Consider the following 27,701-nt stretch of genomic DNA (forward strand, 5'->3'; position numbering starts at 1 on the left):
TAGTTAAAGATGACATTTTGAACTAACTCAGGCACATAAATATTAGTACCTTGAAATGGACTGGGTGCTGAAGGAATTTGATGCCCATATTCATATATCAACGTGGTGGACCACCATTCCATTGATGACATTGAACAGTTTAGAATCATTACCAAATTAATTATCTAATCTCTGAACATGAAGATGTATACAATACAATTTCTTTTTCAGGCCAATGACTTACTGGATTTGCTTGGGGGAAGTGATGTGACACCAGTGATTCAGACCCTCCCACCCAGTAAACCAAACTCAGTTGGAGGAGAACTTTTGGATCTGCTAGGAGGGCTGGATTTATCAGGTTAGCCTCATATGAACTTTCTCAAGTTAAGTATAAGACAGGAAGAACTTAGACTTTTCACACAATTAACACCAAGGATGGGTTTAAAAAGTCACTACAAAACATGTAAGCATCTAAATAGATCACTTGGATCGTGCTTGTTTCAAGTCAAAAAGGAAACTGAATGAGGTTCACGGATGAGCCAGATGTAGTGGTTTGTTATGAGGAAGGAGAAGATGTTTAAACTTAGATGGAGGAAATATACAAGTAACTAAAAGATCCTCATCAAAATGAATTAACACATTGAATATAATTGTATGTTTCAATTGAAATTGAATATGGCAGAATGAAACACCAATGAATTGGCCATCCTGAAACATGATTGACCAAGAAGGGTGCCATGTTTAACATGACTAAAGTGTGTTCAGGAAATTGGAGAATAGGTGCATAGTTTTATTCGGGATCATTCTGAGGAAAAATCCTCTGATTATTAGATCTTCTGTTCACGAACCAGAAATTCCCAGGAGTCTGGAGACGTACTTCACGGAAGCTTTGAGCACATCCATATACCAGATAATATCCTCCCATGATGGACCTCAAGATAGTTCCCTGTTTCAGGAGTCTGATGTCTGGCGTATGAAGGAAGAGGCTTGCCCAACATAGCTGACTGAGAGTAACTAGAGCCTTAATGCCTGGGAGAGGATCAACATTGTATTCGTTATCCTTCCATGAATTTGGAAGATTTTGTGGCATTTTGGTGGTATTTTCCTAGGAGATGCCATGAGATGCCCGCTGAAGGTAGTCAGAAACATGTTAGATCATTGTAGACTGTTTGTCAGGCTTGAGGTCTCTATCTTCAAAATGCCATTTTCCTCAATCAACTGAAGGTTGTGCTGGTGCATTGAAGACTGGCTAAGACACTAAACCCTGAGGTATGAGAAGTGGTGTGTATTTGCTCACGTCTTGCCATGAGCCTTTATTGTTGGAGGGCAGTGTGGTGCAGCAGAGGTAGGTAGGTAGCAGACCTTGGTCTTCTGGGTGTCGAGTGGAAGGCCTATCTTCTCGTCTGCTTCTGTAAACAAGTTGACAATGTTTTGGAGCTTGACTTGCAAGTGCGCACAGATGCAAATTTCTTCTGCAGACTACAGGTCAACCACTGACATTCAACTGACTTCAGTTCTGGAGTGTTGTTGCCTTAAGTTGAACATTTTCCCATTATTTCAGAAGATTAGCTCCATTCCCATGGGAAGTTTGTAGGTGAGGTGTAAATTTGCTGCGAGAAAGATTGAGAAAAGTGGCAATGATGCAGCCTCATTTGAAAATGATCTTCACTGAGATTGGTTGTGAGGAAGACTGTTAGTATCATAGCTTGATGCCACTGTGAAACAGAAATAAGATGGAGATTAATTTCTGTGAGCCATATTTAAGGAGGGTGTCCAATTCCCCTCCAGATTGATGGAGTCAGAGGCTTAAGGGAAGTTGAAGGCCATGGTGATGCTCCATGAAAAGTATGGGCAGCTGTTTCATTTTTAAAAAAACTGAGGTACGTCATTTCATTTATTTAGTATTTCTCATGCTATAGAAGGACTACTGAATTTATATTGGTTCTCTCAGCATTGCCATCAGTCCCATTTCCCCACTTATTTCCCAATAACATGTTCTTGGATGCCCATCAACTCTCCCCAGTTCTCCTCTCTCAATATTGTAGCTACCAACAAATCTGGTTTGTGTGTAGGTTAACTGAGTTGTTTTTATTTGCAGGGGGTAGCATGCCATTAAATGTCCAAGCTCCACAATTTCCACAGGCACCATTTCTGTTGGATGGTTTAGCGTCTCAGCCGGTCTTCAATGATCTAAGTTCAGGTAAGTTTTGTTTTTGGATTTCAAATGAATGTTCCTTGCTTTATTCCTTGCTACTTCACTATCCTGACAGAATCTGAGTATTACTTAGTGGGCACTGCTCAATGCACAAATTCTGTTCTGATATCAAGAACATTAGATATTGACTAATTTCACTTGAACCCCTTTCTGTTAAATACACAAATATTGTTATAATTCACTAAAAAAATAATTATGAAAATTCTAGACAGTTTTCCCTCCTTAACAAAGAATAAAAACTGTTGTAGTGTCTCTGCTTTGCTCTGTTTAGATGAGTTATTCTTTAGTAGTAAGATTGTTTTAACTGTTCAGAGCCTTCAGAAAGACCAATTCAACTTTTGTATGTTAAGAGGAAAAGTATATTCATTGATATACAAGCTTTCTTTTTAAAAACATGCACCTTGAACAAACTGTGAATATCCATAATGAGTTACCAATAACATTTAAAATATTGTGTGCATTGAAACTTTAAAAAAAAATTTGTTCCTGTTTTCCTCTCGCTAGTGAGATGGTAATTCATTGTCGGGTCTAATCAGTATTACAGTGTAATAGTTCATCCTGTGTACCAGAATCATAGAAAGTACAGCACAATACAGGCCCTTCAGCCCACAATGTTGTGCCGACCTTTAAACCTTGCCTAAAAACTATCTAACCCCCCCCCCCCCCCCACATCCCTCTATTTTAAATTCCTCCATATGCTTATCTAGCAATCTCTTGAATTTGACCAATGTACCTGCCTCCACCACTGCCCCAGGCAGCGCATTCCATGCCCCAACCACTCTCTGGGTAAAAAAAACCTTCCTCTGATATCTCCCTTGAATGGGCCCCCCCTCCCCCCATTATTTTAAAGCCGTGCCCTCTTGTATTGAGCATTGGTGCTCTGGGAAAGAGGCACTGGCTGTCTACTCTATCTATTCCTCAAATATTTTGTATACCTCTATCATGTCTCCCCAAAGAGTAAAGACCTAGCTCCCTTAGCCTCTCCTCATAATCCATACTCTCCAAACCATGCAGCCTTCTGGTAAATCTCCTCTGCACCCTTTCCAGCACTTCCACATCCTTCCTGTAATGAGGCAACCAGAACTGGACACAGTACTCCAAGTGTGGTCTGACCAGAGTTTTGTAGAGCTGCATCATTACCTCGCGGCTCTTAAACTCAATCCCACGACTTATGAAAGCTAACATCCCATAAGCTTTCTTAACTACCCTATCCACCTGTGAGGCAACTTTCAGGGATCTGTTGATCTGAACCCCCAGATCCTTCTGCTCCTCCACACTACCCAGAATCCTGCCATTAACTTTCTACTCCGCCTTGAAGTTTTTCTTCCAAAGTGTACCACCTCACACTTCTCCAGATTGAACTCTATCTGCCACCTCTCAGCCCATCTCTGCATCCTATCAATATCCCTCTGCAATCTTCGACAGTCCTCCACACTATCCACAACACCACCAACCTTTGTGTTGTCTGCAAACTTGCCAACCCACCCTTCTACCCCTTCATCCAGGTCATTAATAAAAATCACCTCTTCCCTCTTTCTAGATTTTTTTAATGACTTATGATTGTCCACCTAAGTAAAGGATCATTGAAGTTGAAACATTTATAATTTGTTTAGTTTGCACATTGACATTCTGAAAATGTAATTAAGACAGATATGACTTGACATGGAATAGGCTGAGCTGATGTACTGAGCATAATTTCTCTCATGGCTACTATCTTCCAGAAATATCTATTTCAGCAGTATGAAAGATTTGCTCTGCTTGATACACTTATGAATTCACAATGAGGGCTTGAAACTTCAGTCCAACATTTCTATAGAGCAGTAGGTGGTTTGCTCTTGTGTTTTTGTATTGTGACTTTTGATATTGGACACAGTGCTTAAATATAATTAATATTGACTATTTTAATTCTGTCAGTTTGGATTTATCCAGTCTAAATCCAAGTAATGCAAATTAAAGCTACAAATCTGCAATCATAGGAAAAAAAGTTAAGTCTTGGAGTTGGGTGCAGATAAGGATTGATTAAAAGTGCGAGAACAGATGCAAAGGAAAAGAGTGATAATGAGACTGGAACAAAAGATGGGTCTAGAAGTGGTGTTCATGGTAGCTTCGGGATAGCAGAACACGTAAACCATGACCAAGTATAGAAATTGGGAATGTAATAACAGATCCTGAATATGGGCCACCACAGAAGGTGATGAGAATATAGGATCCTTACTCTGTCTACCAATCCATTCCATCACAAATGCAATACCTAAGTTACTGGACTTATAACCAAGAGACCTGGACATTGATATGGAGACATGAGTATGATTTCCATGTTTGAAGTTGGGGAATTTATATTCGGTAATTGTTATTTAAAGGTTACTGAAAGTAATGATAACTTTGAAATCTTACTCCATTCAGGGGTAATTAGGAATGGCAAGAAGTTCTGATCTAGGAAGAGAAGCTCAGATCCCATCAATGAATTATTTGAAATTTTCGTTCAGTGGCCTTCTTTATTCCAGCATCTGATGTGAAGAATAAATGGGAGTAATAATTATGGTCTAAAATTGTTCATCTTGGTATTGAGATTGAAAGATATAAAATATGAAATAAGATGGGCTTGCATTGAGTAACATTGGAAGTGTGAACATTGACTGTTTGCGTTTTGCACTTTCTACCCTGGCAAAATGTCAAAGGTTGTCGGTCTTTGTATAATGCAATTAATCAACCATTTACAATAGGGGACCTCAAATGACCATCTTCATAAAGGGAGCATCCAACTGTGGTAACTATAGGGGGCCTCCCAGCTGTTTGCCACAGAGAAGGTCATCACCAAGGTCCTGTTCACCACTTTTCTGAACAGCTGGTTCTGGAGTCGCAGGATAGATTCTTTCTATCCATAAGTATGATTGCTGCTCTAAGAGAAATGAAGGGAACAACCATTATTCGCAACTGATGGGTGAAAAAATGTTATAAAAAAAAAATAGCCATCATCTAATTGCTGTTGTAGAAAAGGTGACCAGAGTTGAGAACAGGATTTTAAGGAAATTCAACATTTAGGAAGGACAGGCCAAAAGGAAAAGCAGCTGGGGTCATATGGTTCATAGTTCCATAATGTGGTGAGAAACAATCTTGGTTTAGCAGATCATGATGTAGAGTCAGAATTAGTTTAGGTCAAGCTAAGAAACCAGAAAAGGCAGAAAACATTGGTAGGAGTTATTTATAGACCACCTGATACTAATGTTGGATGTGGCATAAATCTAGAAATTAGAGCATGTAACAGCATTAATAAAGTAATCATGGTGAATTTTAATGTACAGATAGACTAGACAAGTTAAATTAGCAGGAATAAGGTGGGGGATTAAGGGGGGCAACTAGGGAAAGGGCTATTTTGATCTTTGTGCAATGAATAAAGCATTAATGGATCTTGTTGTAAAGGAGACTTCAGAGAATGGCTGTAATATGGAATTTTACATTGAGCTTGAAAGTGATGTGGTTCAGTCTTGGCAAAGAAAACAGAAGGTATAGCCAGTGAGTTGAATATAGTCAATTGGGGAAAATGTATTGAATGACATGGACAGACAGCGGCTTGCATTTAAAGAAATAATGCAGGCCATCAGGGTCCCAAGGCATGCACCCTATTCTGAACCTAGTCATGGGAAAAGATTATCAGGCCAACAGAGGATGTGCTGAAAGCCACCTTGGAAAGAATGCAACCTCCTTAATGACTCTTGGGTATTCCTGAACTGTTACTACTGAAGATGGAGAGGCAGCATTCAGGATGGTATTGAGAAACTCCATGCCTTGGGAACATAAGCCCTGTGCAAACGGTGGAAAAAACGCAGTGCGTCACAAACAGCGCATCCACCTACCATCAGGAACTTCCTGCCCCATCTGTGAACATTCTGTGGTTCCCACATTGGCTTCATGAGTCACCTCAGAACCCATAAAACCAGAGTGGAAGAAGTCCTCTGTAATCCTGAGTGATTGCCTTAGAAATTGATGTTCACCATGTATTTTGTTTAATCAGCCTGATGTTGGTTAAATCTGGCCAATGTTCTGTTATATAACAATGCATGAAATGCTAAATTCTTTAAGAAGCTTTAATTCTTTGGAACTCTTACCAAAATTTAAATCAAGAACTTGACAAACTTCCTTTAGAACATAAGAAATAGGAGCAGGCCATCTGGCCTGTCGAGCCTGCCACACCATTCAATAAGATCGTGGCTGATCTGGCTGTGGACTCAGCTCCACTACTGCATTTTCCCCAAAACCCTTAATTCCCCGACTATGCAAAAATCTAACTGTGTCTTAAATATATTTAATGAAGTAGCCTCTACTGCTTCTCTGGGCAGAGAATTCCACAGATTCACTACTCTCTGGGGAAAAGCAGTTTCTCCTCATTTCTATCCTAAATCCATTCCCCAAATCTTGAGGCTATGTTCCCTAGTTCTTGTCTCACCAAACAGTGGAAACAACTTTCCTGCCTCTATTTATTTATCCCTTTCATAATCTTGTATGTTTCTATAAGATCCCCTCTCATTCTTCTGAACTCTGCTAATAGTCCCAGGCGACTCAATCGCTCCTCATAGGCTTAACCCCCTCATCTCCAGAATTAACCTGGTTGAACCTCATCTACACCACCTCCAAAGCCAGTATATCTTTCCTCAAGTAGGAGACCAGAACTGCACACAGTACTCCGGGTGCGGCCTCAGCAGTACCCTTTACAGTTGCAGCATAATCTTCCTGCTCTTAAATTCAATCCCTCTAGCAATGAAGGCCAGCATTCCATTTGCCGCCTTGATAACCTGTTGCATCTGCAAACCAACCTGTTGCAATTCATGCACAAGCACTCCCAAGTTCTCTGCACAACAGCATGCTGCAATCTTTCACCATTTAAATAATAATCTGATGTATTTTTCCTTCCAAAGTGGATGACCTTGCATTTACCAACATTGTACTCCATCTGCCAGACCCTTGCCCACTCACTTATCTATATCTCTCTGCAGACTCTCAGCAAGCTCTGCACAATTTGCTTTTCCACTCAATTTAGTGTCATCAGCAAACTTAGATATGCTACACTGGTCCTCTCTTCCAAATCCTTAATGTATACATTGAACAGTTGCAAGCCCAGTACTGACCCCTGTGGTACTCTGCACACCACGAACTGCCAACCAGAGAAACACCCATTTATCCCAATTCTCTGCCTTCTATTGGTTAATCAATCCTCTACCATGCTAATACATTACCCCCAACTCCATGCATCCTTATGGACAAGTCTTTTATGCGGCATCTTATCGAACACCTTCTGGAAATCCAAGTATACGACATCCACCTGTTCCCCTCCATCCACTGCACTCATTATATCCTCAAGGAACTCCAGTAATTTTGTTAAACAGGACCTGCCCTCCCTGAATCCATGCTATGTCCGCCTGATGGAAACACTTCTATCCAGATGTCTCGCTATTCCTTAATGACAGCTTCAAGCATTTTCCAGACTACAGACATTAAGATAACTGGCCTATAGTTACCTGCCTGTGCCCTACATCCTTTTTTAAACATTCATTGTCTTCCAATCCTCCAGGACCTGTCCAGAGAATTTTGGTAAATTATCACAAACACCTCTGCAATAACTTCTGACACTTCTTTCAGTACCCTGGGATGCATTCCATCAGGACCAGTGGACTTGTCTACCTTAAGACCCATTAGTTTGCTCATCACTACCTCTTTAGTGACAGCAATTGTATCGAGGTCCTCACCCCTATCGCATGCTTAACACCTCTCTTTTGGCATGTTAGACTGGTCCTCCACTGTGAACAAAATAGTCATTCAAGACGTCTGCCATTTCCACATACCCAATATTAATTCCCCTTCTCATCTTACAAGGGGACCTACATTCACTTTAGCCACCCTTTTCTGCTTTATATAATTAGAAAATCTTTTACTATCTGTTTTTATATTTGTGCTGGTTTACTTTTCATAATCTATCTTCCCTTATTGCTTGCTTAGTGGTTCTTTGTTGATTTTTAAAGTTTTCCTAATGTTCTGGTTTCCCACTACTTTTAGCTTGATGCCTCCTTGTATTTCCTTAGTTATCCAAGGCTGGCTCTCCCCACCTTTACTGTCCTATGCTTTTAACTGGAATATACTTTTGTTGGGCACCGTGAAAAATCTTTGGAAGTCTTCCACTGTTCCTCAACTGTCCCACCATATTGCCTTTAGTTATTAAACAATAGACTTGAGTAAGTTGGAAGGTGCTGGAGGGAGATTTTTTCATTTGGATTGGAGCATGTAATCCTCCCTCTTCAGGTCTCCATTACAGTGTACTGTTGACTGGAGAATCAGGACTGAATAGCCCTGAATTCAGTGACATTTACGTTATCATAACTCATGGTTTGCTGCCAGTGTCATTGTCTTAGCTGTGCAGGTCTCTGGTTTGCAGCCAAATAAAATTATTCAGAATTCCCATCAATATTGTTAACCAAGTATATGATTGTAGGTCATATGGTTGTCAGTGAAGGAGATTTCAGAGCTTGACACCCGGGCAGCCAACACAATCATCAGTGTTTATGCATTAGACGGACCCAAATGAGTGGAAGTATGGATCTAATATAGTTTTCATAGAAACCTGAGTGGGGAATAAACATGCACAATGATTCCCAGGGTCCTTGGATCCTGTTGTAAATATTGGTGAATGGCCTATGAAAAGAGGAAAGGGAGAGAAGAGGCAGATGTACATTTAGAATTATGGGCAGGTGGATATTATCCAGTTCTGGGTGACAGCAGGAAGCAACAACATGAGTTATCAGTATGTCAGGTGGTGCCAAAGGAGGGGTTGAGTAAGACTGGAGCAGATTTCTACACATCTCAAAATCCAACATGGATAAGATGCAGTGCAGATTAATCAGTAGCACCTTTAAGGAAGTATATAGGGTTAAAAGAAAACCTGTTCAAGGTGAAAACGAGTTTGGATGGCATTCAATATGGGCAGGCTGGTCCACCATTCAAGGAAGCATGGCAGTTTGATGAATGATGGAAATGTAAAACACTTGATGTCCATAATGAAAATAAAAGTTTTGATGCCATAAAACTGAAAATAGCTAAATTAGGAAAACTGCAGTTATTAAATTTATTTATTTTATTCCACAGGCATTCCTTCCGTTACAGCATACAGCAAAGGTGGTTTAAAATTGATTTTAACTTTGAACGTTCCAATACGAATCCTAATGTAACTGTCGTTACTATAAATGCTACCAACTCCACAGAAGGAGACATGACGGACTTTGTATTTCAAGCTGCAGTACCAAAGGTATTTGTTGAATTTAACCTACTCTTAGCCCGAGGTCATTGATGTTTTAACAAAATGTCTTTGTTGTCTCATAGTCACAACTTCAGGGTAACAGTCAATGGGTGATAAGCTGGAATAGTGATTTCAGAAAATCACAACTTGGGCCAAAACCCCTTAAAATCCACAGCATTTAAAGGATTTACAGGAAAAATATTGTGAAAATACAAAACCCCTGAGTGATTTTTTGTTCATTCTTGAATTTGGGTAATGCAGCCAATCCAATGTACATGGAATTTTAAGATAGTGCTGAACCACTTTGAGCTGCTGCAGTCCATTTAGTGAAGGTTCTGCTATTTTGATAGAAATTTGCATCACAAGGAGAACATTCAGTCCATCATGCACATGGTAGGCTTTCAGATTAATCCTTACGAGTTCTTGGTCCATAGATTTTTCTAGCTTGTGTATTCTCAAAAATCATTTCAGGTACTTTTTAAATCTAATGAAGATTTCTGCATCCACCCCTTTCTCAGAAAGTGTGTGGCTGATCAAGAAGGTGGCTCACTACCACCTTTTCACAGGCATTTACTGTTGGACAATGAAAGCTGACCTTGCTGGCAAAGCCTAGTTCCTGAAAATGACTTTTTAAAAAAAAATCCAATTCATTTTGAGTGAAATTGGCTTTGTATGATTTATTTTGATGTGGGATGGCCATTGCATACCATCTACCTTGCACATCAAAGCCCTGAAGGGAGTTTCCAAGAAATTGAAGGCCATACTCTGCTTCATAGACTTAACACATATGGACATGCGCACAGATGTAAAGGCACTTACTCATGCACACAAATAGGTTTGACCTCACGCAAACTTGTGTGCACATATAAAGCCACCAAACCAGAACTATGTACAGACAAACTGAAACATGCATTCTTTAATTCTACGTCCCACCCTTCCCCAGATCCACTCTTCCTCTTCTGCCTCCCCTTCCACTTAATCACCCTATCTCTCAATATCCCTGTCCTAAACTGCCATCTCAGTCCCACCCTCATTCAGTCCTCGTCTCTTCCATTCTACATCCCCTGCCCACACCTATCTCTGCTTAACAGCAACCACCGGCTATTCTCCTGCAGTATGATGGTGTTCCCTCTTCATTCACTGCCTCCATCAGCAACTGCCTGAGGTCTGTCTGGTCCTGAGCTTCCTACAGAAAATCATTCAACCAAACCTGTCTCGTGTCAGTGGGTCACAGTTACCTGATGCTGTCTGGAAGAGTTGATGGATCCTGCCGCATGTTTTTCCAGCTGTTTTATTTTGTAGAAACGTCTAACTGCTGTCTTATTAGCCAGCTGGTGTAAACCCTCCCAAGGAAACTATTACAGTCCCCCTCAAGAAGAATGATGAGATGAAAGCTATCAGTTTTATCTGTACCTTGCCCATTCCTTCTCGGACTGCATTAGCTTAGGCTGTGAAGTTTACCACCACCTGGAAAATGTTATCCTTGTATATCCATGCTTTGCATAATTAAAACCTAACTTAACTCTTAAAAAAAATTTATTAAAACTAAGTGTAACCATAGAGTAAAAATAAGTTAAAAAAAAATGAATGAACTGAACTGAACTGAGCTCACCTTTTCCTAATCTCCAGGTAAAGAGTTCTCATTCACTTGAATGTGGATATTAATCCTTGGCCTATCTATTTGGCATAAAATTGCAGAGCTGGAGTTACCAGCGTTATCAGGCAAAGCAATGGACTTGCATGGCAAATGCATTTGCATCTGCCATGTGGTTCATTCCAGACTTCGTGAGAGTTCATGGCATGCTTAATGAGCAGACTGCCAATGATGGGCTACTCACTTTGACCCATTTTCTTGTAGATACACTCAAACTTTAAAACAAAACACCTTTCCCGCTTCACCCATGTTTACCAAATTGTTGATTGCTGTGCTCTGTTGGAAGTGCTGCTTGAGTAGTGTGCAATCTGTAACAACAGAGCGTGTTCAGGATTTTGATCCAGTGCTGAAGTTGAAGTAATGACATATTTCCAAGTGAGGACTATGTGTGTTCCCATACATCTGCAGCTGGAACCTTCTCAATGGTAGAGATTGATGTTTTAAGATGTGCTGTCAGAGTCCCTAGTTACTGCATCCATGCTTTGAGTGAATTTTATGGGAGATGAGGTGTAATGTGTTTGTGGTACATTTCAAGAGAATGCATACTGTTTATTGTAGAATTGATTAAGGCCATAGCTCCTATCGGGTCAGAACATACTTATCAATTTCATGTTTTCTTTATTTCTGCAGACATTTCAACTGCAGCTTCTTTCTCCAAGTAATAACGTAATTCCAGCACGAAATGCAGGAGCTGTCACACAGGTCATTAAAGTGCTCAATCCACAGAAGGTACGTTGGAGATTTCCCATAAGAATTTCAATTTGTGTGCAAGTTCTTTACAGCTTTTGAGCAACCTTTGTGTTGTCTTCCAAGTGTAACCTGAGCTGGACAGAATTCAGCAAGCATGTGAAAATGTCAGATAAAGGCAGTAAATGCAGGTCGGGCAGTACCTGGAGAAAGAAATAATCAACTTTTCTGGTTAGTGGCCCTTCATGAGAACAGAGAAAAACTTCAAAAACAGGCACGTTTAAATTTGTGTCTGCTAGTCTGTCTGGAAGAGATGTAAATAGAGGGAGAGCAGAGGAAAGAAACAAAAATGACATGGTGGAATTTTGAATCCAGAATGCATCAGTTGCTGATAATCTGAAATAAAGGAAAATGCTGGGAAAGCCCAGCAGGTCAGGCAGCTGGAAAAAGACCGACTTGTATCAGAACTGACCAGGGATTGAAAAGCGCAATACTGCAGAAATCTGAAACAGAAATCAAAATACTGGAAATACTCAATAGGCCAAGCAGCAGATGTGCCGTGAGAAAGAGAACCAACATCCTGGTTGATTCAGTTCAATGATCCCTCCATGAAAAGTCAGTAACCCAAAATGTAAATCCCATCTGTCTTTCCACAGATGCTGCCCAAACTTCTGTCAAGCACCCCCAAATTTCCCTGGTCTTCTTCCACGACTCACCTGTTTTGACAAACTGGAAAGGGCACTACAGTTAGTAGAGTTGCTGCCTCGTAGCACCAGAGGCCCGAATTCAATCCTAACTTTGAGTGCTGTCTCTGTGGCGTTTGCACATTCTCCCTGTGACCACATGGGTTTTCTCCACCTGCAACCAGCACGTCTTTAAGTAGGTTAATTGGCCCTGTAAATTCCCCTTGGTGTGGGACAGTTGATGAGAAAATGGGGATAATAAAAAATGGAATTAACGGATTAGTATAAAATGGGTGATTGATGATGTGGACTTTGAGTTCTGAAGGGCCTGTTTCGGTGCTGTACCTCTCTGACTCTATAAATTGATCTCAAGTTGTTGCAATCGATGTTGCTTACTGAGAACTAAGCACACCTAGATAGAAATCAGATGTTGATGAGCAGATGAGGAAGTCTGAGTAGAATTAGGATGGAGAATTTGCTTCTTGCAGACTTAACAGAGGTGTTCTGCAAACGGTGTTCCCAATGTGCAGTGTAGAAGAGAACACATTGTGATCAACAAATTGGAATCCTCTAAATTGAAGAAGTGCAGTAAATCACTGCTGAAACAGGAGGGGAGGTGAATATGTGCATGTTAATGGTATCTCATTGGGTGGAAGTATAGTCTAGATAATTGTAGTACTCTGCATTGCTGACCTAGAGCATGGAGGTTATATGGAGATGGACAAGTTAAAGAAGGGTAGAGTCATAGACAATGTGAAAGTGAGAGTAGGGAGGAAATTGACAGTAAGGGTGAGGAAACATTTGAGTTGTATATAAGAGCAAGAAGCAGCACTAAAGAAACCAATGTACTGGATAAAGGGGTGAAGGAGGGGACCGGAGTCTGTCTGAAACAGGATGCATCTCAGAGAGAGGCACAGTTTGGACTCGTAGCACCCATAGCTAAACTTTTTGAGGAAGTAAACAAAGTTTTAAAAAGAAATTATTCACTGTGAATGCGTTCTACCAGGCAAAGGATGCTGGTGGAGGGGAAGCTCTAATTGAGTGGCAGAGTGAAATAAATCAAATTATGGTGCAGGGATTTTTGATTTTAATCAGAAGTAAAATGGAAAAGTATAGAAACATAGACCAGATTTGGGGAAAATACTAGCAGTGTTACGCTGAACTGTCAACATTAAATGCCAGTAAATCCAGATTTTCATGAGAGCATAAGTCCCAAAATTGCTGGCAGCTGATCATTGACACTTTCCCAAATTCCTCCAATAAAACTTCTAGTCAATTGCTGGAGCACCATATTGTGGCAGTTCCCTGGTACTTCAAGGAATCTATGCCCAGTTTAACCTGGTGTAGGGGGCTTTCTGTTGATTTGGGAACAGCTATGAGGGATTACACTAATCCCAAGTATTTGTAGTTTTCAAAATTTCAGCATTTAATTTTAAATTAAAAATTTAATATTTATCATAGTTGTTTGAGCAAGTATTGGATAGTCCTACTGAAGAGGTAGTACTGAATCAAATCTTAAAGAATGTAGCCAGGCAAGTCATTGAAGGAGGTCGACAATTATGGAGGAGGATTTGTTAAATATGGAGCTTGGTCAGTGGGGGAGTATTTCAGAGATGGTGACTATAACCCTTTCAAGATAGTTTTGATAGACTTATGGGGATAGATACTTATGGGATATTGAGATCCTAAATTGGGGGATGGCCAGTTTTTTCAATATCATAAGCTAAGACCTGAAAAGTATACTGGGAGCAGCTACTTGTAAGCAAGTCCACGTCCAACAAGTGGGAGTCATTCAAAGATGAGATACTGAGAATTCATTACCATTGTGTTCCCATGAGGGTGAAAGATGAGGACAGCAAGTTCAAGGACCCCTGAATGTAAAGGGATATTAAGGGTTAGATAAAGAAAAAGAAGCATATATCAGGTGTAGAGAGAAAAACAGGGAGGCCCTTCAGGAATATAAGAAGTGAAGAGGACCTACTTAAAGAAGATATTGGAGGGCAAAGAGAGGGCACAAAATATCACTGGTGACAAGATTAAGAAAAATCCCAAAGCACTTCAAGTATATCAAGGGTAAGAAGATGACCAGGGAAAGAGTGAGGTCCATTTGGGACCAAAGGAGCAGTATTTTTGTGAAGCCGGAAGATGTAAGTGAGGTTATAACTGAATACTTCTCATCTGTATTCACTAAGAAGGACATGGTAGTTGAAGAATTCAGGGCTGGAATATTGGATATCTTGGTGGACTTAAAGATGGATGAGTCCCTAGAGCCTGATCAGGTGTATCCCAGGCTGCTGTGGGAGGCAAAGGAAGAGATTGTTGGGCCCTGCCAGATTTTTAAATCTTAAATGGCCGTATGTGAGGTGCTGGGAGGTTGAAGGAAGGCAAATCTGGTACCTTTTATCCAAGAAGGGCAACGGGGCTGCCAGGTAATTACAGGCCAGTAAGTCGAATATTAGTGGTAGGAAGTAATTGGAAAACCTCGAGACGTTGGGGGGGGGGGGGGGGTGGTTGTGGAGGGGGTGGAGAACCTGTCTGACCAATTCGATTGAATGTACTGATGAGGGCATGAGGTTGATGTAATCCATGTGGACTTCCATACGGCCTTTGATGTGGTACAACATGGGAAACTGTGCAAAGGGTTTGACCCTATGGGATCCAAGATAAGTTGGCAAATTGGATCCAAAATTGGCTTGGGTGTAGCAGATGCAGTGATGGATGGTTGTTTTTTGTCATTGGAAGTCTGTGACTGGTGGTGTATCACAGGGATCAGTGCTGGGCCCTTCCTGTTTGTTATAGAACATAAAACACTACAGCACAGTACCGACCCTTCAGCCCACAATGTTGTGCCAACATTTTATCCTGCTCTAATATCTATCTAACCCTTTCCTCCCAAATGTTAACCCTTCTCCCCCATTTCTCTATCGTTCATGTGGCTATCTAAGAGTCTCTTAAATGTCCCTAATGTATCTGCCCTCTGCTGGTAGTGTGTTCCACGCATCCACCACTCTGTAAAAAAAACCTTACCTCTGACATCCCCCTTATACCTTGCTCCAATTACCTTAAAATTATGCCCCCTCGTGTTAACCATTTTTACCATGGGAAAAAATCTCTGACTGTCCACTCGATCTATGCTTCTTATCACCTTGTAGTCCTTTAAGTCACCTCTCATCTTCCTCTCAAAAGAGAAAAGCCCTAACTCACTCAACCTATCCTCATAAAACATGCTCTCCAATCCAGGCAGCATCCCGGTAAATCTCCTCTGCACCTTGTCTAAAGCCTCCACATCTTTCCTATAATGAGGGAGGGTGTGTCCTATATACATTAACGATTTGGATTTCAGTGTAGGAGATATGATTGGTAAGTTTGCAGGTGACGCAAAGGTTTGTTGGTGGTGCTGTTGATGGTGCTACATGATGAAATTGATCAGTTGGTAAGATGGGCAAAGCCAGAGCAGATGGAATTTAATCCTGAAGTGCAAGGTGATGCAATTTGGGAAGCCTAAGGTAGGACATAATGAATGGGAGGTCCCCAGGGAATATTTAAGAATGTAATGATCTTGATGTGGAAGTCCATGGATCCCTGAAGGTGGTTGCACAGGTAGATAACGGAGTTCATTATCTGGGACGTGGAATATGAAACCAGGAAGGTTATGGGATAACTTTATAAAATGTTGGTTAGGCATCAGCTGGAGTATTGTGTGTAGTTCTGTTTTCCATACTACAGGAAGGACATGATTGAATTGGAGAAGGTGCAAACAAAAAGCCAAGATGTTATCTGGGTTGAAGTCTTTCAGTTATAAAGAGAAACTGAACATGCTAGGTCTGTTTTCTTTGGAGCTGAAGGGGACTGATTGAAGTACACCTAATTATAAGGGGCATACATAGGGTAGAGTGTAAGAAATTTCCCCATAACAGACGTGTTGAAGACCAGAGAGCATAGATTTAAGTTAAGGGGTAGGAGATTTAAGAGGGAATATGAGGAAGAATATTTCACCAACTATGGTTCAAATCTGGAACACACAGGCTCAGGGGTTAGTGGAGGCAGAAACTATCACAAAATTTAATATATCAGATGAAACTTAAATCACCGGAAAGATGGGGACCAAGTACAGGCAGTCCCCAGGTTACGACTGGATTCCTGTTTGTTACCCAAACTGTTCATAAGTAACAAATGAACAAAAATAGTGTGTGCGAGAGGATCACAGAACCAGCTGTGATGTGAGAGTGAGCAGGTGCTGGAAGAGTGGCCAACAGCTGGGCTCACTGACTCGAGGACTGTATTAGCAAGTCTGCTCAGTGTTCCCACTTCTGCTCGGTCTGACCCTTGACTGTTGTGGCTTGAGTTGGGATAGAGGAGGCATGTGGAAGTGCCCCATTCCCACCCTACAGAAGATGCCTGCAGCTCAGTGGTAGCTAGCAAATCCCTCCCCCCAGTCTCCTCAGCACTCAGTCATATGTACAGGCTGTCTATTGGGTGTTCGGAACCTGGGGAAGATGTGTATAAGTAAATGAAATTAGTATAAATGGGTTCTTGGACATGATGGGCTGAAGGGCCTGTTTCTGTGCTGTATGACTATGACTCTGGTTTTGGTATATTTGACAGCTGCCTAAGCCAAGGAACATGGCTTAACAGGTTGTTAGTGTAATTTAGCATACATGAAGCTTGTTCTGTGTCCCCACCAACCACCATCAAACGTCACCAGATTTCATAGTGAAGAGATACTGCACCTTGGCAAGGTATTCCGCTGAGATTGAAACTGGTAGTTTTAGCACGTTGGCCTTGAGACATCTGCATAAAGTAAGTTCCTCTTTCAGGACAGTAGCAAGTTTGAGCAAGATGCTGCTGACTGCAAATTCTGTGCCAATATATATAAGAGCAAATTACAGCCAAAATGGTTTTAGTGTTGAATCTTGCCTGCTTGTGGATTTTTTTTAAGAGGTCACATCCTCCTTTGGGGGCAGGGTTGTTTGAAGGAATAATAGAGCAGGAATTGGCCACACAACTCCTCAAGCCTGTTGTTCCATTTAATAAGATCGTGACTGATCTGATTATCACCTCAAATCTGCATTCCCATCTGTCCATGGTAATCTTTCATCACCTTGCTTATCGCAAAAGCTGTTTAACTCTGCCTTAAATTTACGCCACATGGAGGAAGAAAATTTAAGACACATGGCCCTCAGAAAAATTTCTCATTTGTTTTAAATCGGTGATCCTATATTTTTAAACACTGATTCCTGTCAACCCTGCTAACCAAAAATAACACCAAAGAGAGCGTCTAAAGGTTTTGAATACTTACTAGTATCACAAGTATTTATAATTCACCAGTTGCATTGTAGGTTAGTAATCAACCAAAAGTAGGGAACAAAGGTAGTTGTTAGGAAAGATAGATTAAGGAGGTGAATCTAGAGCTGAGACCTAATTTTCTCTAGGGCAAAGATGAAAAGAATTTGCACATAATCCTTAATTTTGCAATCATTTGATGTGTAATTGTCAGGAGCCTTAAGTGATATTGATGCCTGTCCATCGAAAAATGTTGCCTGCCGTTCTTCTTGCTGAACAGTATACTGTGAGTTATATGGATGGGAATGAATAACAAAGCCTTTTAGTTCATTCCTATCTTTATAACTTTCAACACTGGCATCGAAATAACAATTTATGTGACTGACCTTGGATTCATCCATGACCTCAAACAAAACAACCCTCAAGGTTAATCTGACATGGATTTCACCTTTAAAATGTCATTTAATGTCTGAAGGGTATCTGACATCCAACAGTGATGTTATCAAGCAGATGAGTACTCAGTAATTTCAAATTCTCTCAGACAGCAAAAAAAATGAATATATACATGAGATTTAAGGTAGAAGATGAAATATCATAAGCAGAGAAAATTAACTTTTATAAAAAGACAAAATTTTGAAGTGGAGAGGATGACTGTCCTTGATATTTAGTCCCAGAAAAGTTGATTAGTTAAAAATGGCTTTGTTTACTGTTAAAGGTGCAGTTACACCCCTCATTCAGCAGGGCAAACTTGAAGTTGCAGGATTATTTGGAGCAAGCCTAGATCATAAATATTTCACTGATTTGTCACTGATTTCAGATCTTTTCTGTGAAAGAGCACGGGATTACAAGTAAAACTTTTTGGATTTCCACTTGTCCATGCAGAAATTGCAGTATGTTTCATGGTGTTATTGTGGTGAATGCCAACAGATTGGCTTTCATAGTTGTACAGCACAGAAACGGGCCCTTCAGCCCACGACATCCATGCAGACTTCTTTGCCCATCTACAGTAATCCCATTTGCCTGCATTGAGATCATTCATGTTCTTCTATGTTTTACCCATTTAAGTTCATAAGTACAAAATTCAGGCCACTGATTCATTACAAAATAGTTTTCAGACTACATGTGTAATGTTACTAATACTCTTGGATATTCACTATGCAAGTCATTTCTGAGATGGAATTCCAGAGATGAGGGATTTGTGACGAGAGAAACAGGATAGGCTGGATTTGTTTTCCTTGGAGCTAAAGGGGACTAATTGACTATGATGTCCTGTAGTGGTTACCAGTAATCCAGTAAGGGTAACAAGTGCAGAAATTAGTGCTGCTGCTTCACAGCTCCAGGGTCTCAGCATCCAATCCTGACCTCAGGTACTATCTGTGTGGAGTTAACATTTTCTTTCCATGACCATGTAGACTTCCTCCAGGCGCTCAGGTTTCCTCCCCCAAATCCCAAAGACATGCTGGTGGGTTAATTGTCTACTTTAAATTACCACATAGTGTAGGTTGATTGCATACAAATCTAAAGGTGTTGGATGTATGTGAGAAAATATAGGGGTCCAGGGAAGTAAAGAGGGAAATGGGGGTAATGGAATTGCTCCCCTGGGACCCAGTTGGCCAAATGGCAGCCTTCTGAGATGACTACTATTTGGACTCCATGGGGGCAAGTGTCTTTCCTTCGAGATCAAACAATTGACAACAGGTTTTAGTGCATTCTCACTGGTAAAGGTAAATGACAGTAAGCATTGATGGATAGTTAAATTGAAGGTAAAACATTAAATACGCTAGGAGATCAGAAGGAGCATTTTCATATCATGTTGGCAGAATTTGATGGTTTTCCCAGAAGTGATTAGATTTGAATTTACTGCAGCATTCAATGTAAAGAGAAAAATGCAACCGTCAAATCAGCTACAGAGAGTGGAGCAAATGCTGCCCTCCTGTGTTTAAAAATCCTTTGAGGAATTGATGTTGGCCTTGGCTCAGTTGGTGGTGCTCTTGCCTAGTTCTCATGTTCTAAGCTGCAATATTTTGCTGAGGCATTCTAATTATTTTTAACAGTTCTGACGTGCCACAATGTAGGTCACTTAGCTGATTTCAGAGTGAATACCTTAAGTTTCAATTTCAAAAGTTTCATTTGAAATTTGCCAAGAATTATATGCATAAAAATCCAAATCCCATTTTGAATTTTTCTTTCCTGTTTAAGTGCCAGTTCCCTCCAACTTCATATTTAAAAAAAATCATTGGCTTTTCCTGAAGCTGTACCTTAAATTGGGCAACTCAGATTATTAAGGAAGTATCTTTTTATCTATTTGCACTTAAGTATATGGATCCTGTTTTTGTTTTATTTCTTTATGGCTGTGGACAATGCTGGCATGTCACAGTTATTGCCCACTTCTAGTTGTATTGTGCAAACAGTGGTATTCTTGTACAACTGCATTGCTTACAAAGCCACTTTGAAGAGTTCAAATCATATCAAGAGGGTTAATGACATTTCAATCACATTAGTCAGTTATTGAAAGTTCCCAGTCAGTATTTGTTACAGATTTAAAAAAAAACTGCTGGAGGAACTAAGTTGGTTAGGCAGCATCTGCAGAGGGAAATGAACAGTTGACCTTTCAGGCTGAGACCCTTCACGTCTTGACCCGAAACATCAGCTGTTTGTTTCCCTCCACAGATGCTGTCTGACACTGAGTTCCTCCAGCAGTTTGTTTTCCTTTCTGTACTCCACCTTCCAGCATCTGCATTCTCTTGTGTCTCTCCTTTGTTACAGATAACAAGGGTGTCTGTGGTAATTCTCCTTGTTTAAAAGTTACCAAATCTTTTGTTCAATTTTGCACTTTGTATTGTGGTAGTTAAAGAATCTCTTTCTGGGTTGATGATCCAGTGCCAGTCACTACTGCTTTGTTCCTATCTGTCTGGTAATGCTGGTCAATTCTGTCTTTGTTTATAGCAACAACTTCGTATGAGGATCAAGATCACGTATAACCTCAATGGATCACCGGTGCAAGATTTAGCAGAAGTAAATAACTTCCCTCCTCAGTCATGGCAGTGATTTTTTTTTGTTGGAAGGCAACACCCCTCTTTTCACCCAGTGGATTTTGGTAAATCATTGGGAAGATCGTATCCTAAGTGTGCCTACACGCACATCTTAATATGAGTCTGGAATGTGGGATACAAAAATAATGAACAATTCTGAAGAATATCATGCCTACAATTGCTATTCATTTTTCAAAACATATCCATGTTAGTCTCTATCAGCAACATGCTCATCGTTGGAGTATCAGCCCATGGTATGCACTACACATTGTTTCTGCTTTACCCTACTGATCTTTGCAGAACTTGGAACAATTACACAGGAGGTGTGATCTGGTTAGTGCTACCCTAGAGTCAGTAAGAGTTCAGCGGTTTTACAAGATTTCGGAGTCAAGATATCAAGAAGCCATTTCCTCTTGTCACTCGCACATTTATTGGGAACTGGAGTAGAGAGCATTATAAATTGATTGGTGGGTTCTGTACTGTAATGATTTTCAATTCATTCTGGAATGGATCTTTCATAATAAAATGTCCAATGGTCTTCAGAAGCATTTTTGCCCTCTTAGCATTTACCTGTGAACAGTACAGATTATTAATTGGATAATGACACTCAACCAAAAATGTACTTGTACAGATGGTCCCCAGGTTACGGCAGTGTTCTGTTCCCCTGAATTGTTCGTAACCCGAACAGTTCTCGAGTAAGAAATGCAGCCACCAACTGAGTTACCAGACAACAAGTGATGCCTGTGGCTCTACAGCAGCCAGCAAATCCATACTGCCAGTCTCCCAAACACTTGATCATATGCACAGGCTGTTTATAAGATGGGGAGGACCTGGAGTGGTAGGGGATTGCTGATGCTTGCTAACTCGGTTCATTTTCTGAATTTTAATAATGAGCGCTAAATGTCTGATATTCAAGTTTAGTGGTAAACAAAGAACCTGAAGTGAATTATTATTCTCCTGATCTGAAAAACAATATCTCATTTTTCAAAAACCTAAACTAGGGAATTAGATCTGCACAGAGATTAGCAAACTTTTTCACTTTTCTGAACTGGCATTTATGATTCATATTTTTTTTGTTTTGGAAGTTGATTATTTCTGTCAACAAAATGTCTGCAAAACATTAGCAAACATTTCAGCCTCAAAGTCTGATCCATTTAAAATCAAGTGACAAGGTTTCGTGTTTCCAGGACAACTTTATGTATATCATGAAATGCCATTTTGTTGTTATTATGTAACAATTATTTTGGAGTAATGGACTTTAGAAATGGCAAAAACTGAATTTCTGCTGGATATATATTTTAGTCATTTTGTTAATTGGTATCCCATGAATCTTCATCAGCGAATCCTTTGAAAATGAACTAGATAGGGTTTTCAATTTCATGGACTTAATTGCAGAATGGTTCTTGATATATTTGCAAATAGATGCATTAACTCAAATGTATTAAAACGATTGGGATTAAGTAACAAATTTAGAATACTTTGTAATGGCTCTCTAAATGAAGAGTTATTGCAATTCAACGCTTTACCCAACAAATAACAAGTATTAAAGCAAAATGCCTAATAAACAAACATCATGACCTTGCTTTTGGTGTGAAGTTTAAACTGGCTTATAAGATTAGTTTAAAAAATGTTTAAGTATCCAAAAAGAGCAGGTCACCTGCTCTGAAAATATTACTTCTGCTTGCTATTTTATTTGATCTTTTGGTTGGTAGGATGGGGTTAAGCAAAATGGGTTATTTTTATCAGAAACATTCGATAGTCTTTGACGAGTCCTGAATGTACTACAGCAGTTGATGGTATATCTACTTGATGCTCTTGCTCTTACTGCCTGCATCTATAAAAGTGTAACTGTTTCAGTAAACTTTACAGCAAGGGTAGGTTGAAGTTTTTAAATTTAGGGTGCCATATAAAAGACGAGAACTGTTCCTGGTCTTAAAGAGGATTAATATGTACAGTAACTGTTCTGCACACAGTATCTAAGCTACAGTGTGTTTTTGTAAGCACAGTGTGAAATCAAACTAGTTACTTGGAGCATCGTGACTGCTTCCTGCTTACGAAACCCAGTGGTTAACTGAATGGAAGAATGGATTCTCTGCTATTATACCTGTTGTGTTGAAAATAACATTTAGAGTTTAAAGTTATCATATTCCTTAGTTTTAATACATGAAATCATAATGTTGTGATTTTCTACTTTGGTTCATTTTGATCTCAGAGTAAAGGAAACATGGAAATTGCTGGGAATGCCTTGTTAACATATTTAATTTAGATATTTGTGTAGGAGCATAAATTACAGGACATAGCTTACCTGTTCGTAATTATGGATTGTTATTATCTCCATGCTTCATTACAATGTTAATTAACATTGAGCTAACTTTATTAGTTCAGTACCATAATTAAATAGGTGTGGCTGTGCCATCTGCATTTTAAAAAATATGTATAATTTTCTAAAAAAAGTAAATCAATTTTTTAACAGGCCATTAGTAAATTCATAATATTTAATAACCTCTATGGCAGTGTAAATTTGCATTTATAAAAATGCATTGAATACAGTTAACCAGTTAGATGGAAGTAGTTTTTGTAATTAATTTAATATGATAAACCATCCATTGTCCATTTAAAGATTTCAGTTAATCTGTGATGGAAGTGGTAGTAATTGATTAGCTATTAAAATATTGCTACTGTGTAAGAAACATTAGGCAAAGAAATATGTAGCAACTTACTCCTCATCCTCCCCTGAGTAGGTTGATTAATTGATGTGTTATGGGCTCTTACAAGTATTGCGATGGTTGAAGAGATTTCCATTAAGATAGCAACAGTGACCTTATTACAGATATGTACAGCATGCTGGCACTTACGTTAAATGCTGATGACAAATACCTTGGCACTCTTTAGAAATTATTTTCTAGTTTATTGCAGACCAGGATATATTTTAAGGTAGAGCGTAAAATCAAAGTAAAAATTTTGCATTTGTTGAAAATCTGAAATAGAAAATATGGGAAGTAATCAGCTGGTTGGGCAGGACGTGGAGAGTAAAATAGTTGATGTTTTAAAGCTGTGACCTTTGACAGCTGATAAAGGTCATTGACCTGAAACATTAATGTTGTTTGGTTATACGGTCATTTAATTACTTCCTCTTTGGCAGGGATTCAAATGCTTTTAGTCCATACCAAGGATATTAATGTTTTCAATTTCTTTTTTAGTGTAGTTTAGAATCTCCAGACATTTTTCTACTATTTAGTGCAGCACATCTTTTCTCATCAGTTGGTAATGTGCTGGAACCTCGGCTATTATATAAGTTAATGAGCATCTGTGAGGAATAGTTAAATAACTTCTGAGTTTGTTCATCATGATCTTATCTACTTTTGGTCACTTTTTCTTTGTTTCGCTTCTACCTAAGCCGTTAACTGAACGTGGTCCAGAAATTGAACATATTGACTTGAGATTGTGTCCTATGTATACAGTTTTTTTTAATGTAATTAACAAAGTCATTCATTATCCTTAAACAGAAAACATGGAATTTATCTAAATTGGAATACTTAAAAAGAATGCTGTCTGCATATGATTTTAATATCCCAGTTTTGAATTGTAGGTAGGCCAACAAGATGTATGTACATTAAAGAAATATTCCCACAAAGCAAGGCCACTAACCTGTTAATCTTTTCCAAATTATGCTATTATTCAAATTCACCATAGCACAAGATTTTTAAAAGTTTTGGTGATTTGAGTTCCAAGCACTGGTGGGTGTAAATATTAAAATGAGTGAAAAGGAGATGCAAGCACTCCCATGCTGTTGTATAGAGACTTTCATATTGAATGTATTGGAGAAATGCGTAGTGTCTAATAATATTTGAAGAGGGGGGCAGTTTAATTAAATATTTGTATTATTGAAGTCTGCTCGTGACTTTTTAATGAAGTGGTGGATAAGATTGAGAAATAAAGCAGACATTTTGACTACTGATTAAATTCCTTTCATACACTGTGCAATAAAGTCAAAATGTGGGTCAGCATGTTTTAAAATTTTGTGTTGATCTACTAACATCTGTTTTTATTGCTTTGAATCTTTGTGCTGAGAGCAAAAGATAGCTGTTTCTGCACTTGCACCTTTCTAATGCTGTACAGCCTTCATTTTTGAACCCATAGATTTGCTTTATCACTAACTTCAAAGCTCTATGAGTTCAGCTTTCATTTTGTTGCTGGATCATGGACAACAAAGTGTTTTGAGTACTGAAGAGATTTTTTTAATCATGGCTTATATTCATAGAAGGTGTAAATGTTCACTTTTATTGTGGGATTGCTTTATTAAATTTTATGGATGCGTTCAAGAATTTTGAATTGGGTTAAGCATGTGTTAATATACATGAGTTAATGGAGTTTTTAGTCTTAAATTATCTGCCAGCACCTTAATTACTGCCAGATTAGTTCATTTACTTAAGTTGATGATAAGGCTAAATCAGTGCAGAAAATTTCTTTCACAAAGATTATTCCTCATTGGAGATTATTTCATGCAATAGACTTTGCTAGTATGCTACATATTTTTAACTACCAAGCCAACATAGCTGTGGGAAAGGAGTTTCATTGTGATGTGTAACATATACCCGAATCTGGCAGTTTGTGCAAATTGCTATCCCTTTTAGTGGCTGTATGCTTTTTTCCCCCATTATAAAAGAAAATACGGTTATCAGGTTTATGGAGGAGTGCAGCTCCACTTGCCTGCTATTCTTTCCTAGAGAAAAGTTTCAGAAGCATTATAAAAATTGAGGGGTAAATACTTAAGAAGCTAAGTTTGAGAATAAAAGTTGCCTTGATCTGAAACAAAATGTATAAAATACAGGTAAGAGTTGTCTAACTTTGGGGACTTGTTTGAACTATCCGTACCTCTTTAAAAATTGTCAGGATGCATGATTTAATGTGTAAATAGCCTTATTCATATTTTATTTCTATTACCTGATGCGTTACAGCAAATTTTACTGATGAAACTGAACCTACAGTTTTGAAAGCTGGCATTCCATTGTTCTACTTTAAGATTGCTTTGTTACTGTACCACATGATACGGAGAGAGGGAATTAAGTCTTCAATTGCATCAAATTTTTCCACTTCTTCCATTTCATAAGATGTGCCTCACCTGTGATTCTTTATCCTTAACTATATTGTAAGTTTTATGAAATACGTCTATCATTGGGAAAATAAACAATTACTACAAGCTTATTTTTGAGATATTGTACAAAATGATGTCCATTTGATCTTGAAGTGGATGGGACATAAAAGTTAAACACTTAACTGGGTCATTTTAGATTTGTATGTTTTGTCTTTTGGGTTGCAAAAATTGATCATTGACTAATAAAATAAATGGAAAAGTCCATAGTTAATTTTTTCAGTGTTTTATTACTAGGATGTTGACGTCTAGATAGCATTGTTACATTTCTTTATTGAATTTGTTGGTTATATGGTGAATTTTAGAACATCTCTGGGTATACTGTGGTTTCCTCAGTTGCCCTTTAATTTTGCCTGTCTGCAGTAGATTATTTCTGTAATCTAACATTCAAGTTGAAAAATACAAAATTTAGTTCAGCTTTCAGTACTTCTATTTATTGGATAAATTTCATTTGTGTGAGTAAATCTGTGGCAGCAGATCTAAGTGACACATTGGTTAATTGCACAAAAAGAGCGCTGTAAGCACTCAACAGGTCAGGCAGCCTAAATGGGCAAAGAAACTGAGTGAACATTTTTGGTTAAGGGCCTTTCATCATTATTGGAAAGGTGAAAAAGTTTTAAGTTGCAGCAGGGGGAAAAACAGATTTTTCTGTTTTGCACCCCCCCCCCCCCCCCCCCCCCCCCCCCCCCAATTGTTTCTGTGAACAGGTGCAGACCACATCATGAGCACTGAATGATGCAGTTAAGTAAACTGGAAGTACAAATTCCTGTTTCACTTGGAAAGGCAGGTTAGGTCCCTGGATGATGGTTAGGGAAGAGCTAAAAGGGCAGGTGTTTGCAAGAGATAACAATTACTTTAAGATTCAATAGTTGGAGACGAGAAAAATGAACAAGGTGAAATTGGAAAAGTACAGTCACATCTGCAGAGATAATCTCCCAGAAAATTTATTGGTACCATCTTCTGGCTCTTTGCCTAATTGCAGTCATTTCAGAGTTACTTTCCCTTGATTCATACAAGATTCTCATACAGCTTGCTGATTCATACGTGGCATTTGTTGGTTCACTTTTTGTTCTCACTCATGAAGACAGTTGTTACAGTTTTCAAAAAAATCTCAATTCTTCAACTGATGTCTCCTTTCTGATTTAAAACCTATCATCACCTTTTAAACAGGTTCTCGTCTTTTTTTTAAATTAAAACTTACTTGGTCAAAGTCTCTTATGAAACATATATTTTGTTGTGTTTAAAACAGTTTACTCTCTGTGTGCTCTCTACCTTCCTCTCTCACTTCTGATCCACCTTCCAGGCACTACCTTAGCATTGCTTCACCTCGGCCTTGTTTCTTTGGGGTTAGCACCTCTTCTTCCGTCTCTGCATAATTTCTTAAATGTGCCACACAAATCCATTTTCATATCCAATTTGTTTATTTACTTGCCCTGCAGTGACCAAATTTGTAGGCTTAGGGGTCTTTGCATTTCTGTTGACAATTTTTATTTGTCTACTACCATCAATGTGCACTCAGACAACTTGGTTGATAAAGCCCTGGATGTGCATAATCTAAATATCAACAATACTAAAGTCTTCAACTTTTGCTTCAACTCCAGCTTAGGTGCCATGTCCACTGCTTTCCTTGGCATCTTACTCATCCATGAATACTCAGTGTTCCATGAGTATTCATGGATACTGAACTAATGTTCGAGTCTGGCCTTCAAGACAAATTATTTCCACTTTGGCAAC

General features: G+C 39.1%; 1 protein-coding gene across 1 annotated transcript in view; it reads left to right on the forward strand.

The window, feature by feature from the left end:
* Positions 1–26,172, forward strand: part of LOC127577163 (AP-1 complex subunit gamma-1-like) — a 71,405-nt gene extending 45,233 nt beyond the window's left edge. Inside the window, 6 exon segments of the mRNA XM_052028106.1 lie at positions 211–337; positions 2,078–2,179; positions 9,326–9,358; positions 9,361–9,485; positions 11,761–11,859; positions 20,730–26,172. Coding sequence (XP_051884066.1) covers positions 211–337; positions 2,078–2,179; positions 9,326–9,358; positions 9,361–9,485; positions 11,761–11,859; positions 20,730–20,831 — 588 coding nt within the window. The 3' untranslated portion in view covers positions 20,832–26,172.
* The last annotated feature ends 1,529 nt before the right edge of the window (positions 26,173–27,701 follow it).

Source organism: Pristis pectinata, chromosome 13, assembly GCF_009764475.1.
Source record: "Pristis pectinata isolate sPriPec2 chromosome 13, sPriPec2.1.pri, whole genome shotgun sequence".
Lineage (NCBI taxonomy): Eukaryota > Metazoa > Chordata > Chondrichthyes > Rhinopristiformes > Pristidae > Pristis > Pristis pectinata.